Source organism: Macaca nemestrina, chromosome 1 (assembly GCF_043159975.1).
Source record: "Macaca nemestrina isolate mMacNem1 chromosome 1, mMacNem.hap1, whole genome shotgun sequence".
NCBI lineage: Eukaryota > Metazoa > Chordata > Mammalia > Primates > Cercopithecidae > Macaca > Macaca nemestrina.
Window position 1 is genome coordinate 24965881 of NC_092125.1, and position 13344 is coordinate 24979224.

Here is a 13344-nt window from a genome sequence, read left to right on the forward strand (position 1 = left end):
CTAGGAGAAGAAGCCCTGGAGAGAGGAGGTGGTTGGTTCCTGTCTCACTGGCCGGAACTTCAGCTTCGGTCATTTCATCTGGGTCCCTCAGCCCTTGGTGGGGAACACCCAGGCAGGTTAGAGGTGAGTGTGCTTCTCCCCTCGTCAGTCCTGGTGAGCCCAGGACTTATAATACAAAGGGCAGCGGCTTTGCCCTGAGTGTCAGGGCACAGCCATGATGGCTGGGACCAGCTGCTGGTATACTTCATGCTCCTTAATAGGCTCCAGGATGACGCCTGAGCCAAAGGCCCTGCCTCCTGTGGCCTTGGTTAGAGTCAGCGAAGGCCAGCTGCGTCTTCCCCAGCAGAGACAAAGGGGTGCACATGGGCGTAGGTGAGGGCTGTGTGTATATGCACACCCTATAATTTCAACTGAAAAATTTTGCTGGTCTGGGGAAGTCATTGTTCTTCAACTTCTTGAGCTGAGTTCAGGTAACCTGCTAGCTCCTCTGCCTGCTCCCTTGCTGGCATCTGTGGAAGAAGCCACACTGGCACCTCAATATTGTTACTTCAAGGTGGTCTCCCAATATGGTGGGGTGCACTTCTTGGTGTCCTGGTAACAGTGGCTGGGCCAGGTCTGACTGGGTTTTCCTTGCCGGTCCTTTGCCCACTGGGACCTTCCTATTCCTAGTTCCACTGAGGTGACATCACCGACACACCTTATCCCCCGACAAAACCTCTGGAACCTAATTCCCTAACTGCCTTTTTCTTGCCAAACTTTCAGAGGCTGGCAGGTTGTCATGGCGACCAGCAAGGACCCAGAGGAGGAGCAGGTAGTCCCAAGTGAGGAGGATGAAGCCAACGTGAGGGCGGTGCAGGCCCACTACCTCCGGAGCCCCTCCCCTAGCCAGTAAGTGACCACTCATCTCCCACCCTCACAGCCATAGCTGGGAGGGGCTGGGGACAGGTTGGGTCATTGGCTCCAGGGAGCCTGCAGCCATCACCTCAGTTCACTCAATTAATATTGAGTACTTGTATGTGTCCTACTTTCTGGAGGAGGTAAATATGCGAATAGACTGATTGCAATGTGGCAGGTGTGTGCTAGATATTAATATGTGCAGGATCTAGTATGTGGTGGACTAGACACTAGGGAAGGGAACAACTGGACTTGGAAGGTCATAGGAGGCTTGGCTGGAAGAGATGATGATGGACCCGAACCTCAAAGGATGAGTAGGAATTTGGCAGTGCTTGATTCACTAGGACTGGGGCTGGATATGGGGATGACAGGCCGTAGACTATAAGAAAAGGGATCAGGAGAGGAGAAGCCCATGGAAGCATTCCCTAGCACTAAAATAACTTTTTATCCATAATCAAGCTGTGTCTTTAAACTGGGAGATGTGCATGCCTGGGGCAAGTGGCAAGATGCCAAGGGGCCTGAGGCATCTTCCTGGAGAGTCCTTTTTTTACCACAAGTAATTTGAAACTTCTTTTATATTAAAATCTTCGACGTTATGTTATCATGTAGAATGAAAAAAAGTTCTTAACGTTTTAAGACAAACCACGAGACATTAAAGAAATATCGTGCTTAATTGCCTGCTGAAACAATACTGTGTGTACCTGTCCATTTTCTTTTGTCATAAATCGTAACAGGAGACCTGACTTTTAATTATATCTCTGTCACCAAAATGGCGTGAAGAATAACTTAAATGATTGAGCCTTTAGTTGGAAACAACTAAGTAAAACATCTGAAATTAACTTCCCCTCTAAGAATTTATCATTCTGCTTGACTTCACTTTTCTTCGATTCTCTTGGGGTCTTGCTGGCTCCTCCCTCCTGTGGTTCAAAAGGCTTCCCAAGTAGAGTAAGATGGGAACAAGGGCAGGTGCTCAGCACTCATGGGCCAGCGCACTTAGCCCAAATGGAGCTTAGAGACGTCTCCTTTAAAATTCAGCATTATGTCGGGAGTCCAAGGCGGGAGGATCACAAGGTCAGGAGATCGAGCCCAAAGCCTGGCCAATATAGTGAAACCCCATCTCTACTAAAAATACAAAACTTAGCAAGGTGTGGTGGTAGGTGCCTGTAATCTCAGCTACTCGGGAGGCTGAGGCAAGAGTATCACTTGAACCTGGGAGGCAGAGGTTTCAGTGAGCCGAGATCGTGCCACAGAACTTCAGCCTGGGTGACAGAGGAGTGAGACTCCATCTCAAAAAAAAAGAAAAGAAAAGAAAAGAAAATTCAGCATTATGGTCTCACTTAGGAAAACTGTCAGGATTGAGAGATTTAACATATGTTCTCCTCTCTTGTATACCCGCCAATAAGGCAGAGGTCGCTTTGTGTGTGGTTGGGATAAGTGACAGTTTCATGTATTGCTAAGGGTAATGTTAGCTATTATATCTAAAGGACATTTCTTTCTTGCTCAAATAAGTTCCAAAACAGGTACCTGAGCAGTGATTCAAGAACTAAGACTCCTTCTATCTTGAGGGTTCACCACGTTAAACGTGGCTTCTAAAGTCACAATGCTCATCAGTATCCACATAAAATGGAGACGAGCATGGAGAATTTCCCAGGAGGTTTTATGGTCCAGACCTGAAAATGGCCACTTCATTTTGACTCATATTCCATTGTCTAGAACTCAGCAAGGCCATGCTTTCTTGCAAGGAAGGATGGGAAATAAGGTCCATGAGCCCAAGAAAATGAGGAAATGAGTGTGTTGATAGTAGCAGTCTCAGCCACAATGTACTCCTCTAGTCAGTCAATCCATGTTACCTTTTTTCCCCACCTATAGAACATGTTTACTGCCTCCCAAGTGAGACAACTCAAAATCCCACTCACCAACTGCTGCATACATAGTACCAGGCTAGGTTCTCCAATGGGTGTGCATTCTCTTCCTCAGGCCTGAATGCAACACCTTATGGTCGGATCAGGGTAACTGCCAAAAACAGCTACCATTTTATAAAAGGAGGAAGAGGAAATACTGCAGTCATATAAATAATGAACATGTTGACCCAGGATGTGAGGAAACCTCCTACGTTTGACCTTGATTTGTCTCTCTGAGAGGAATACCCTTGTCTGTTGTTCTCTTTGACCTCTAGCTCTGCCTTCCTAGCTGTCTTGCTTGTCCATTATCCTCCATAGCCACGTTGAAGACATGTCTTCCTTGAAGGCTGTATAACTTTTGCAGACTGTGTCCTGTTTATGAACATTTGATGACTCAGGGGCTGTTTTAAGGCTTATGCCACCTAAAAGCTTTTGGAAGTTCGGGGTTTCTTTGAAAATACTACCCTTTCAAAAACTCAATAGGTTTATGATCTATGCAGATTAGACAACTCCATGTGTTACTAACCACACTCAAAATTATTTCCTAGATACAGTTTTCAATCCTGATTCATTCATTTGCCTTTTTGTCTCAGTTTAATGTTAGCTATCTTGGGAGGTTGTCTGAAACTGTAAATATGGGTGGGGAGTCCAGGATGCATGTTGTAATTTGTAGTGTAATTGTTAGAAAGTTTTGCAATAGAATGTATAGCTGACAAGCTAATGAAGGGAAGATAAAATAATAAAATATAATCATTCCAAAAGAAGAAAAGAAAGTAGAGAAAAAGAATACAGAAAAAGAACAACTTTTTCCATAAGAAACTATAGGTTAAAAAAAGAAGAAAGAAAAAGAAAAATAAATAAGAAAATAGTAGGATGGTAGATTTAAGCTCAAATATATGAATAACTACATTAAATTTAAATAGACTAAATACTCCAACTAAAAGACAAAGATTGTCAGACTCAATTTTTTCAAAAGGCTACATAGTGTTTACCAGAGACACACCTTAAAAATAAGGATATAGGCTTGTCATGGTAGCTCATGCCTGTAATTCTAGCACTTTGGGAGGCTGAGGTAGGATGATTACTTGAGGCCAGGAGTTTGAGACCAGACTAGGCAACATAGTGAGACCCTGTCTCTGCAAACTTTTTTTTTTCTGAGACAGAGTCTCACTCTGTCGCCAGACTAGAGTGCAGTGGTGCGATCTCGGCTCACTGCAACCTCTGCCTCCAGGGTTCAAGTGAGTCTCCTGCCTCAGCCTCCAAAGTAGCTGGGACTACAGGCACACACCACCCCACCCAGCTAATTTTTGTATTTTTAGTAGAGACGGGGTTTCACCATGTTGGTCAGGATGGTCTCGATCTCTTGACCTCGTGATCCGTCTGCCTCAGCTCCCAAAGTGCTGGGATTACAGGTGTGAGCCACTGCACCTGCCCAAGCATTTTTTTAAAAATTAGCCAGGCATGGTTGCCCATGCCTGTAGCCTCAGCTACTCACGAAGCTGAGGCAACAGGATTGCTTGAGCCCAGGAATTCAAGGCTGCAGTGAGTTATAACCATGCCACTGCATTCCAGCCTGGGTGACAAAGTGAGGCCCTGTCTCAAAAAATAAAATAAAATAAAATAAAATAAGGATATACAAAAGTTAACAAAGAATAAAAGAAACTATACTACACTGTTCCAGTTACTACTGCTCATAACTTCAAATTTTAGTGGCATAAAATACCATTTTATTGTGTTCATAATCAGGAGCCTAGATGAGGCACAGTGGGGTTAGCCTGTCTTTGCTCGAGGATGTCCAAGGCCTCAGCTAGAAAGATTTGAAGACTGAAGATGACTTAAGGCTGAGATGACTCACAGAGGCATCTTCACATTTAGCAGTTTATGTTGAAATTTACCTGGGCTTTTGGCCAGAAAACCTAAGATGGTCCTTCCATGTGGGCTACTTTGGGCTTTCTCTAAGCATGGTAGCTAAATTCCAAGAGTTGCATCCAAGAGAATAAGATAGATGTGTATTAATTTTCATGAGCTAGCCTCAGGAGTTACATAGCACCACTTCTGCTGTACTCTGCTGTCACAAATGTCCATGAAGTTTCAAGGGGAGGCACCATAGACTTCATCACTCCATCAGAGAAGTATCAAGGTGATATCGTAAAGTAAGAAAAACAAGCCAGTGAAGCAGATTTTAAAGTAATTATTACTAGATACAAAGAGACAAAAAGAGACATTTCATAATGATCAAAGGTTCAATTCACCAGAAAGATTAAATAATTTTCAATTTCTATGTTTAATAATACAGCCTCAAAATATATAAGGCAAAAAAGTGACAGAACTGAATGAAAAATTAAAAGCCACAATCTCCCTCAACTCTATGTATATTTTTTAAAACTATCTCAGCAACTTATAAAATTTTAAAAAATCAAAAGAATAATTTTTAATAAGAATATAAAAAATTTATCAAGAGTAGTTGGACCAAGCAATAAACAAAATGAACCTAATTAGCATTTATAGAACATGTACCCAACAACTACAGGATATATATTCTTGTCATGTACACATGGAGCATTTACCAAAATAGACCATATACTGGGCCATACATATATCAACAAATGTTCAGTGATTGAAATAATGTAGAACATGTTATCTGAACATAGAAGAATAAAGGTAGCGATCAGTTAAAAAATTTAAAAATAGAGATTCAAATTAAAAGCACAATTAAATACTACTACATATTCACCAGAATATCTCAAACTAAAGACCAACAATAGCAAATATGAAGATGTGAAGCAATCAAAATTCTCATTCGTTGCTGGTGACAGTGTAAATTAGTACAACCTTTTGGAACTATTTTGCAGTATCTACTAAAGCTAAACATATGGTTGTCCTCTGATCCAGCATGCTCACTCTTCATAAATACTTAACAAAAACAACTACATATGTGCACCAGAAGATAAATACTATAATGTTTAGCAACTAATAGTCATTAAAAATATAAGATGTATAAACAATATGATGAACTGTCCAATTAGCAGTAGGCTAGATAAATAAAGTCTGGCATATATATTTATTTTAAAAACTGCCTGTCTTGGCCTGTTTTCTGTTGCTATAACAGAATACCTGAGACTGGGTAATGTACAAAGAATAGAGGTTTATTTGGCTCATAGCTCTGGAGGCTGGAAAGTCCAACATCAAGTGGCCACATTTGGCAAGGGCCTCATGCTGGCTCATAACATGGCAGATGGCATCACATGGCATGAGTGCATGTGAGAGAGGAGAGCAGGCATGTGCAAAAGAGACCAAATGCAAGAGGCAGCCTCACTTTAGAACAACCCCCTCTCCTGGTAACTAACCCAGTCACCCAAGAGCAAGAACTCACTCCTGTGAGAAAAGCATTCATCTCTCTTAACAACCTAATCACCTCTTAAAACACTGCCTTCCAATGCCACCCCATTGGAGACCAAGCCTCAACATGAGTTTTGGTGAAGACAAACCATAGCGTTGTCCTAGGGAATATGTATTTTATTAACTGCCTATCACTTTGGAGTGATTGAGCTTCTCAGATTATTGACTGAGGAAGGCAAATAATAAATATGACACAAAGGGGAAGGGGTGAAGGGAGTCACCGAAAGGGGAAATAGGAGGCAGGGAAGACTAATTCTGCTGGTTTACCAATTTTACACCACCTTAGCCTACCACAAGACAAAAGCACTGAAGCAAAGGCATTCAGTTCTTAGCCCTTCCAGCAGCCAGTCTGCCTTACTGGGCAAAAACAGGCTCAACCTGAAAGACCCACTTTCCTGTGCAATGGACTGAACTTCCTTAAAACATGGCCCCGCATCCAGAGCAAATGTCATCTGGATTTGCAGTGACTGCTGCCGAATCCTATTGGCTTTAATGCCCTTCCAGGTTTGTGTCTACTACTCAGCAATTGATTTCTAGAAACTTACCCCAAATCATCTAGCCCTTTTCAGAAATTTTCAAGGAAGGCAAACATGTGGTGACATGGTGACATTTCATAGTCTATCTCTTCCTGCAATGTCCTCATAAAATCTGAACTCTAAACTATTACAATTGCACAGGCTTTGGAGCTATCATCCAATCAATCCCACTTTACTACACAGAACCACACCTAAACCAGTTCAGATGAATGAATCTACAGTGCTTTTTAAAAATGAAAACAGAACCTCAGACTTGGAGAAAATATTTGTAAATTACGTATCTGATAAAGAACTTCTATCTAGAATGTATTTTTTAAAACTTCCACAACCTACTAATAAGGAAACAAACAACTTAATTAAAAAGCAGACAAATGATTTGAATACATAGTCACCAAAAAAGATACGTGGATAGCAAATAAGCTCATGAAAAAATGCTCAAAATCCTTAATCATTAGGGACACAAATTAAAACCACAATGAGTTACCATTACATAACTATTAAAATATCTGAAATTAAAAAGATTGACCATACCAAATGTTGGTGGAAAATGTGGAGTACTTGGGACAATCTTATACTATTGGTGGGAATGTAAAATAGTCCAGCCATTTTACAGTTTTTCAGTTTCTTATAAAATTAAACATACATCTACCTAAACATGCACACCTATATCTACATGATCCTGTCATTCTACTCCTAGGTATATACTCAAGAAAAATGAAAGCCTATGTCTCCTGGGTGCAGTGGCTCATGTCTGTAATCCCAGCACTTTAGGAGGCTAAGGCAAGTGTATCACCTGAGGTCAGGAGTTTGAGGCCAGCCTGCCCAACAGAGTGAAACCCCATCTTAACTAAAAATACAATAATTAGCTGGGTGTGGTGGGTGGGCACCGGTAAGCCCAGCAACTTAGGCTGAGGCAAAAGAATCGCTTGAACCAGAGAGGTGGAGGTTGCAGTGAACCAAGATTGCACCACTGCACTTCAGCCTAGGCAACAGAGTAAGAGTCTGTCTCAAAACAAAACAAAACAAAACCCTATGCCTATGCAAAGACTTGTACATGAATGTTCATAGCAGGTTTATTTGTAATAGCCAAAAAACTAAAAACACCCTAGATGTCCATTGACAAGTGAATGGATGAACACATTGTGTTACATTTATACGTAGAAATACTATACAGCAATGAAAAGAAATGAGCTATTGATTCATACAACAACATGGATGAATCTCAAAGTAATTGCACTGCTTGAAAATCAGACAAAAAAGGGTACACACTATATTATTCCATTTATATAAAATTCTAAAAAATGCAAATACATCTCTATAGTGGCAGAAAGCAGTTTAATGGTTGCCTGGGGGGCATAGGGCAGGGAGGGGGTGAGAGGGAGAGCTTAAAAAGGGGCACAATTAAAAAAAAAAAAAAAAAAGGGGCACAAGGGATGATGTGATCTTGAGTGTAGTGATCACTTCACGGATGTATACATATGTCAAATCTTACCAGTTTATATATTTTAAATTTGTGCATTTTGTATACCAATAATAAAGCTGTTTTTTAAAAAGTATATATATATAATAAATAAAACCCTCTTTTAGGAGGCAGTATGGTACTGTGGAAAGAAATTAAGTGGTGTAGTGGAGACCAAAATTGAGGTCAGATCTGCCCTCCTACTTATAAACCCTTGAAAGCTTGCTTAAATTATGTAATCAAAAAAATCAGAATACCAGTTTTACCCAGTAGTAGAGAATAAATAATATAACATATATAAAGGTATACTGGATATTTGATAAATGGGGGTTCTCTTCCTTTTTCCTTCCAGAGAAAGATATCTGACAACAAAATTTTTTCAGTAACTCATCATGTCAAGAAATTTTTATTTAGCCAGAGTCCCATACACACTGGTTAAGACATAATGCTTCTCTAATTCTGCCATGAGCAAATCCTGTATTCTAAGAAGCAGAGTATCACTTACTGATATTTGTCCCCGTCCTGAATAGTCCTCCTTGTACTTGATAAGTGCCTGAAATTCCATCCTTCTGGTTTTATGACTTCAAGTAAAGGTTTGAGTCTTTAAGTTAAATTTCAAGTCTTTAAGTTAAATTATGCACCAAGTCAGCAAATACCTCACCAACGGACTCTTAGTCCTTGTACTAGTTTCCTAGGGCTGCCACAGCAAATTACTACAAACTGGGCAGCTTAGAAACAAGAGAAATTTATTTTCTCACATTTTGGAAGCCAGAAGTCTGAAATCAAGGTGGTGACAGAGCCACACAGCCTCCGAAGACTCTAAGGAAGACTCCTTCCTTGTCTCTTGCTCGTTTCTGTTGGCTACAGGCGTTTCTTGCATTGTGGCAGCATGATTCCAGTCTTCAAAAGGCCTTCTGCTCTGTATTCTCTTCTCTTCTAAGGACACTTGCCACTGGCTTTAGAGTTAATCCTAATTTAAGGTTATCTCATCTCAAAAGCTTTAACTTAATTACGCCTGCAATGATCCTTTTTCCAAAAAAGATTATATTCCCAGGTTTTGGAAGATATACCATTTTGGAGGGCCATCGTTTAACTCACTACAGCCCTATATCCAGCCCCTAGCAAACATCATTGTACCCTTTCCTGTGGAATTAGAACAGAGTCTTGCAAAACTTCACCCAGTGCTCCAAACAGTCACTAGCAACCAGCCAAAATTAGCAGGGATGTAGCCTGCTTGCTGTCCTGGCAGGGAGTCCTGACATTTCAAGTCTCATCTGTAAATCTCATGCTAGGGTGAATTAAGAACCTGAGAAAGGGGTGTAGACAATGAATGGGGTATCAAATCTTCATTTTTGCCTGAGTTAGGCACTAACTTCACACAGCTTAAATTCAAACCTAGCCACAATGAGTCACTCTCTGAAAGAAAATGGGTGGTTAGAGATTCATCCATCTCATAGCTAGGCAAATTTCCCTAAGTGATTCATGATTCATGAGTTGACACTAAAATTGAAAACCTCCTGTCTGTGGGGCAGCTTGGTGGGGACCTCTCCCTTACCTATAGCCTCTGCCAGACCTTCGCAGTCACCTACATAAATACAGCCTAAGAAGTAAGTGTGCTTGTGATGCAAACCAACCTCTGCCCCGTCTCTTCCTTCTTAGCTATTATCATCAGTTTTCTCTTCCTTTCCAACTAAAGGAGTAAAGACATTTTCATCATTCTCTTGTTCTTGATTTGAAGAATGTTTTTCGACTTGACTTGATATCTTTCCAAGTCAAAATCCATTTCTTGCTTTGGCTTTTAGAGCTGAACTTTTCAAGACTTCGCAGTTTTTTAGAACTGCTTGGTAAGGCTTGATCAGGCTTCCTCTCACGGTGGCACTGGTTCCCTTGACCTTCAGTGAATTTCCTTAACTGTGCTCTCCTTTCCCTTCCTGTGGCGAGCAAGCATCTGTGATGTGTGGGGTAGGAGACAGGGGCATGAAGTGTAATTTCTCGGTGTTTTCATTGTGTTTCTTTGGGAAATGGCTCCTCCTGTCCATCCTTTCTCCTTTACATGTCTTTTTCAGTGAAAATTTCTCCACCTCGGCTCTTTCACTAAGCCTGTTGGAAGCAGCTTTCTAAAAATCAATTTTCTTTAGTTTACTGACTTCTTTTCTTCCTTAGAGCCTGAATTTTGCTTGTGTGTGGTCATTTTCTCTGAAGTCACTGAACACTTACAGAAACCTTGTCCTTTTTTTCAAAAGCCAAATCAAGAAATACGGCTCCTCCTGGGCCTCTACCTCCATTTCACTTCCATGGGACTCCTTGACAGGAAGTGATCAGCTACAGGGAAGTCTGGACTGAAGGACCCCAGTTCTACTGCATTCCGTGTCTGGACATCAGGCAACTAGTTTAAAGCAATGGCTTTCAAATTTTGCTGACTGCAATCTGCAGTATGCCAATACCATTTACAGCTCAACTCAGGGATATATACATGTATATATAAATTTTTAAAAGTTCACAAAACTACACTTATCCTTACAATGGGTGTTGCTATTCCCTTTCTTCCTCTTTTCCTTCCTTCGCTCCCTCCCTTCTTTCCTTCTTTCCTTTTTCTGTTTCCTTTTTTTCTTTCTGTCCCAGATGCTGAGCACAACCCATTGAATTGATTTTATGAAACACAGATTGGTCAGTCTGCAATTTTGAAAAATGCAGGTCTAAAGCAAGCTGCACCACTCTCCTGCTCTTGGTTAGGAAGTCCATCAAACTCCCCTTTATTGTTCCTCTTTCAATTCAGCCTCAAGGCTTTTTAGCAGCTGCTTCCTGATCCTATGATGAGGTATGTATTGATCCTAGATCCTTTCTTTCCCCGCCTGTCTTTCTTGAACAGCCAGCCCTCACTGCTTTCTAATCAGGGTGTGAGTGTCATCTCACTCCATCTCAGGTATGCCGGTTGGGACACAGACATAGTCATAAATCAAAACCTCTAGGGCCGCCATCTCACTGACCTTGCAAATATAAACAGGGCCAGTTGTTCAGGTCTCTCCCTCCTTCTTCTTTTCTGTTTCTGCAGTCCTCCTTCTCTGTGGAAAACAAGCACCCGTTTTAGGTATTGCCCCCACACCTTTCTTTATTAGACTTAATAAACTCTGTCTGTGGCAAACAGTTTTATGACTATTAGGTTTACATCTCCCCTCACAGCGGCTGACTCATAAAAGCATTTGTAATCTACATCCTACATTCCACACTGGGTAATACGGAGCAGAGTTTCAAGTTGCTCACATTTTAGCATCAGCAGCCAAAGACAGAAACATCGTGGGGCTGGGGAGGAAATCTGTTCTGAATCCCCTCTCTTTTCTCAATTACAAAGCTGCCAGCTTCTCAAGAGCGTACCGGGTAGGCTCTTCACGTATGATTTCTCAGGCTTGCCGCCTCATTAGCCGAACTTCAATCTTTACCACCACTAAAAAGGAAAGATATTTCACAGTGATTTCTCTTTTCAAATTTTCCCCTATCAAACCCACAGTCTCAGAGTGTAGGTATATTTAGGATGGATTCTTGGTTCTCAGTATTTGTTATTTAAAACCAAATGCTCACAATTTAAAGTCAACGTTGTTTAGGGAAAATGGCAGGATGGAGGGCTCCCAGATGGATAATCCCAGGACAGGATCTTGGCAATCCCACCTGCTGAGTTCCTTGCAAGGCCTTTCTGCACACCTGACAGGTGAGGGCACCTCCTATGTCTACTTTCAGTCTGTGTCAGTTGCTTGGAATACTGATTACAATGTGAGAAAGCCTCTTTGGGACGCAAAGGAACAAAGAAAATTGACCAAGTAGAAGAACTGTGGTGCTGTGCAAGGAAGAAGCCCTTGTAATCCCTACAGTAATACAATAATTCTCAGCATGGATCTGTTTGGTTTGGTTTTGCCCCAAACCTCATTTTACATAATACTGACCCTTAATAAATGAAATGATTAATGTTTTGTTAATAGGAGTATAAGTAGTGTTAATTACTGAAAAATAATAAAACTCCCTTAATAAATATTGTTGAAATGGAAAATATGACTGCTCACATTTATATAAAATCTGGGGCTTTGATTCTAGTTTTATGAAATATTGATATATGAAAGCTAGCTGTTCTGAACGCCTGGAGCTCAGAATGTCCACCAGGTCTGGTATAGAGGCAGGGTTTGCTCTACCATATTGGCATTATTTTGTTGTTGCTTCCCATCCACAAAATATTTGGCTCAGTCACTGATATTTATTAGGTTGTGTATCACTGTTGGGGAGAAGAGTGCCTACGCATTTACTTAAAACTTGCTTCTTGGCCCTTGGAATAGCACTGTTCCTGTGATCTACTGGGACTTAACAAATTATCCCAAAACTTAATGACTAAAGACAATAATTTTATTTTGCTCCCCTTTTTGTGGGTCAGGAATTTGGACAGGACTTGACTGGGCAGTTTATCTGTTTCATATGGCATCAGCTGGAGTGGCCTGATGGGCTGCAAGGTCCATTTCTAAGAGGATCATTCACATGGTTGGCTGTTGGCTGGGAGCTCAGCAGGGAATGTTGACTAGTGGCCTTTCTAGCTTGGTGCTGGGGGTAGTCAGACTTCTTATAAGGCAGCTCAGGAGTTCCCAGAGAGAGTGCCAAGACCCAGAGAAGGGAGACTTCCCTCAAGACATAGGCTCAAAAACTGACCAGTTATCACTTCTACCATATTCTATTGGTCAGAGCAGTCACAGAGACTACCCAGATTCTAGGGCAGTAGACATAGACCCCACCTCTCTATGCAAGGAGTACCACAGATCTGGGGTGACCATTACTCTACCATAAGAAAAAATTGCTAATTACTAACATAGGCCTCAGATATTATATACATCTTGGCCTCTAAAGGGCAGAGAGTAGGCATGGAGAGGACACAGCCAAGATCCTCCTTTTGCTTTGAGGCTTGCTACTGGTGTCCCAGTAAAATGATGAGCATGCAGCAAACACTTGATAGACCTTATTGCTGATTGTTGTAACTGCCACATTCCCTTAAGTATAGTACTATTGAAGACAAATTCAGTCAGTGAGTCAGAATTTATCTATTAAACATTTACTGTTTGCCAGACATTCTCCTAGGTGCTAGGAACACGATGGTCAACAAAATACCCAGTCATGGTCCTTGCCC

The 13344-nt window shown here is 41.3% G+C and overlaps 1 protein-coding gene across 1 annotated transcript in view; it reads left to right on the forward strand.

Moving 5' to 3' along the window:
- Window positions 1-13344, forward strand: part of STYXL2 (serine/threonine/tyrosine interacting like 2) — a 43244-nt gene continuing 29900 nt past the window's right edge. The window contains exons 1-2 of the mRNA XM_011760382.2: window positions 1-123; window positions 763-888. Of these exons, the coding sequence (XP_011758684.2) occupies window positions 779-888 (110 nt within the window). The 5' untranslated portion in view covers window positions 1-123; window positions 763-778. The remainder of the gene's footprint in view (window positions 124-762; window positions 889-13344) is intronic.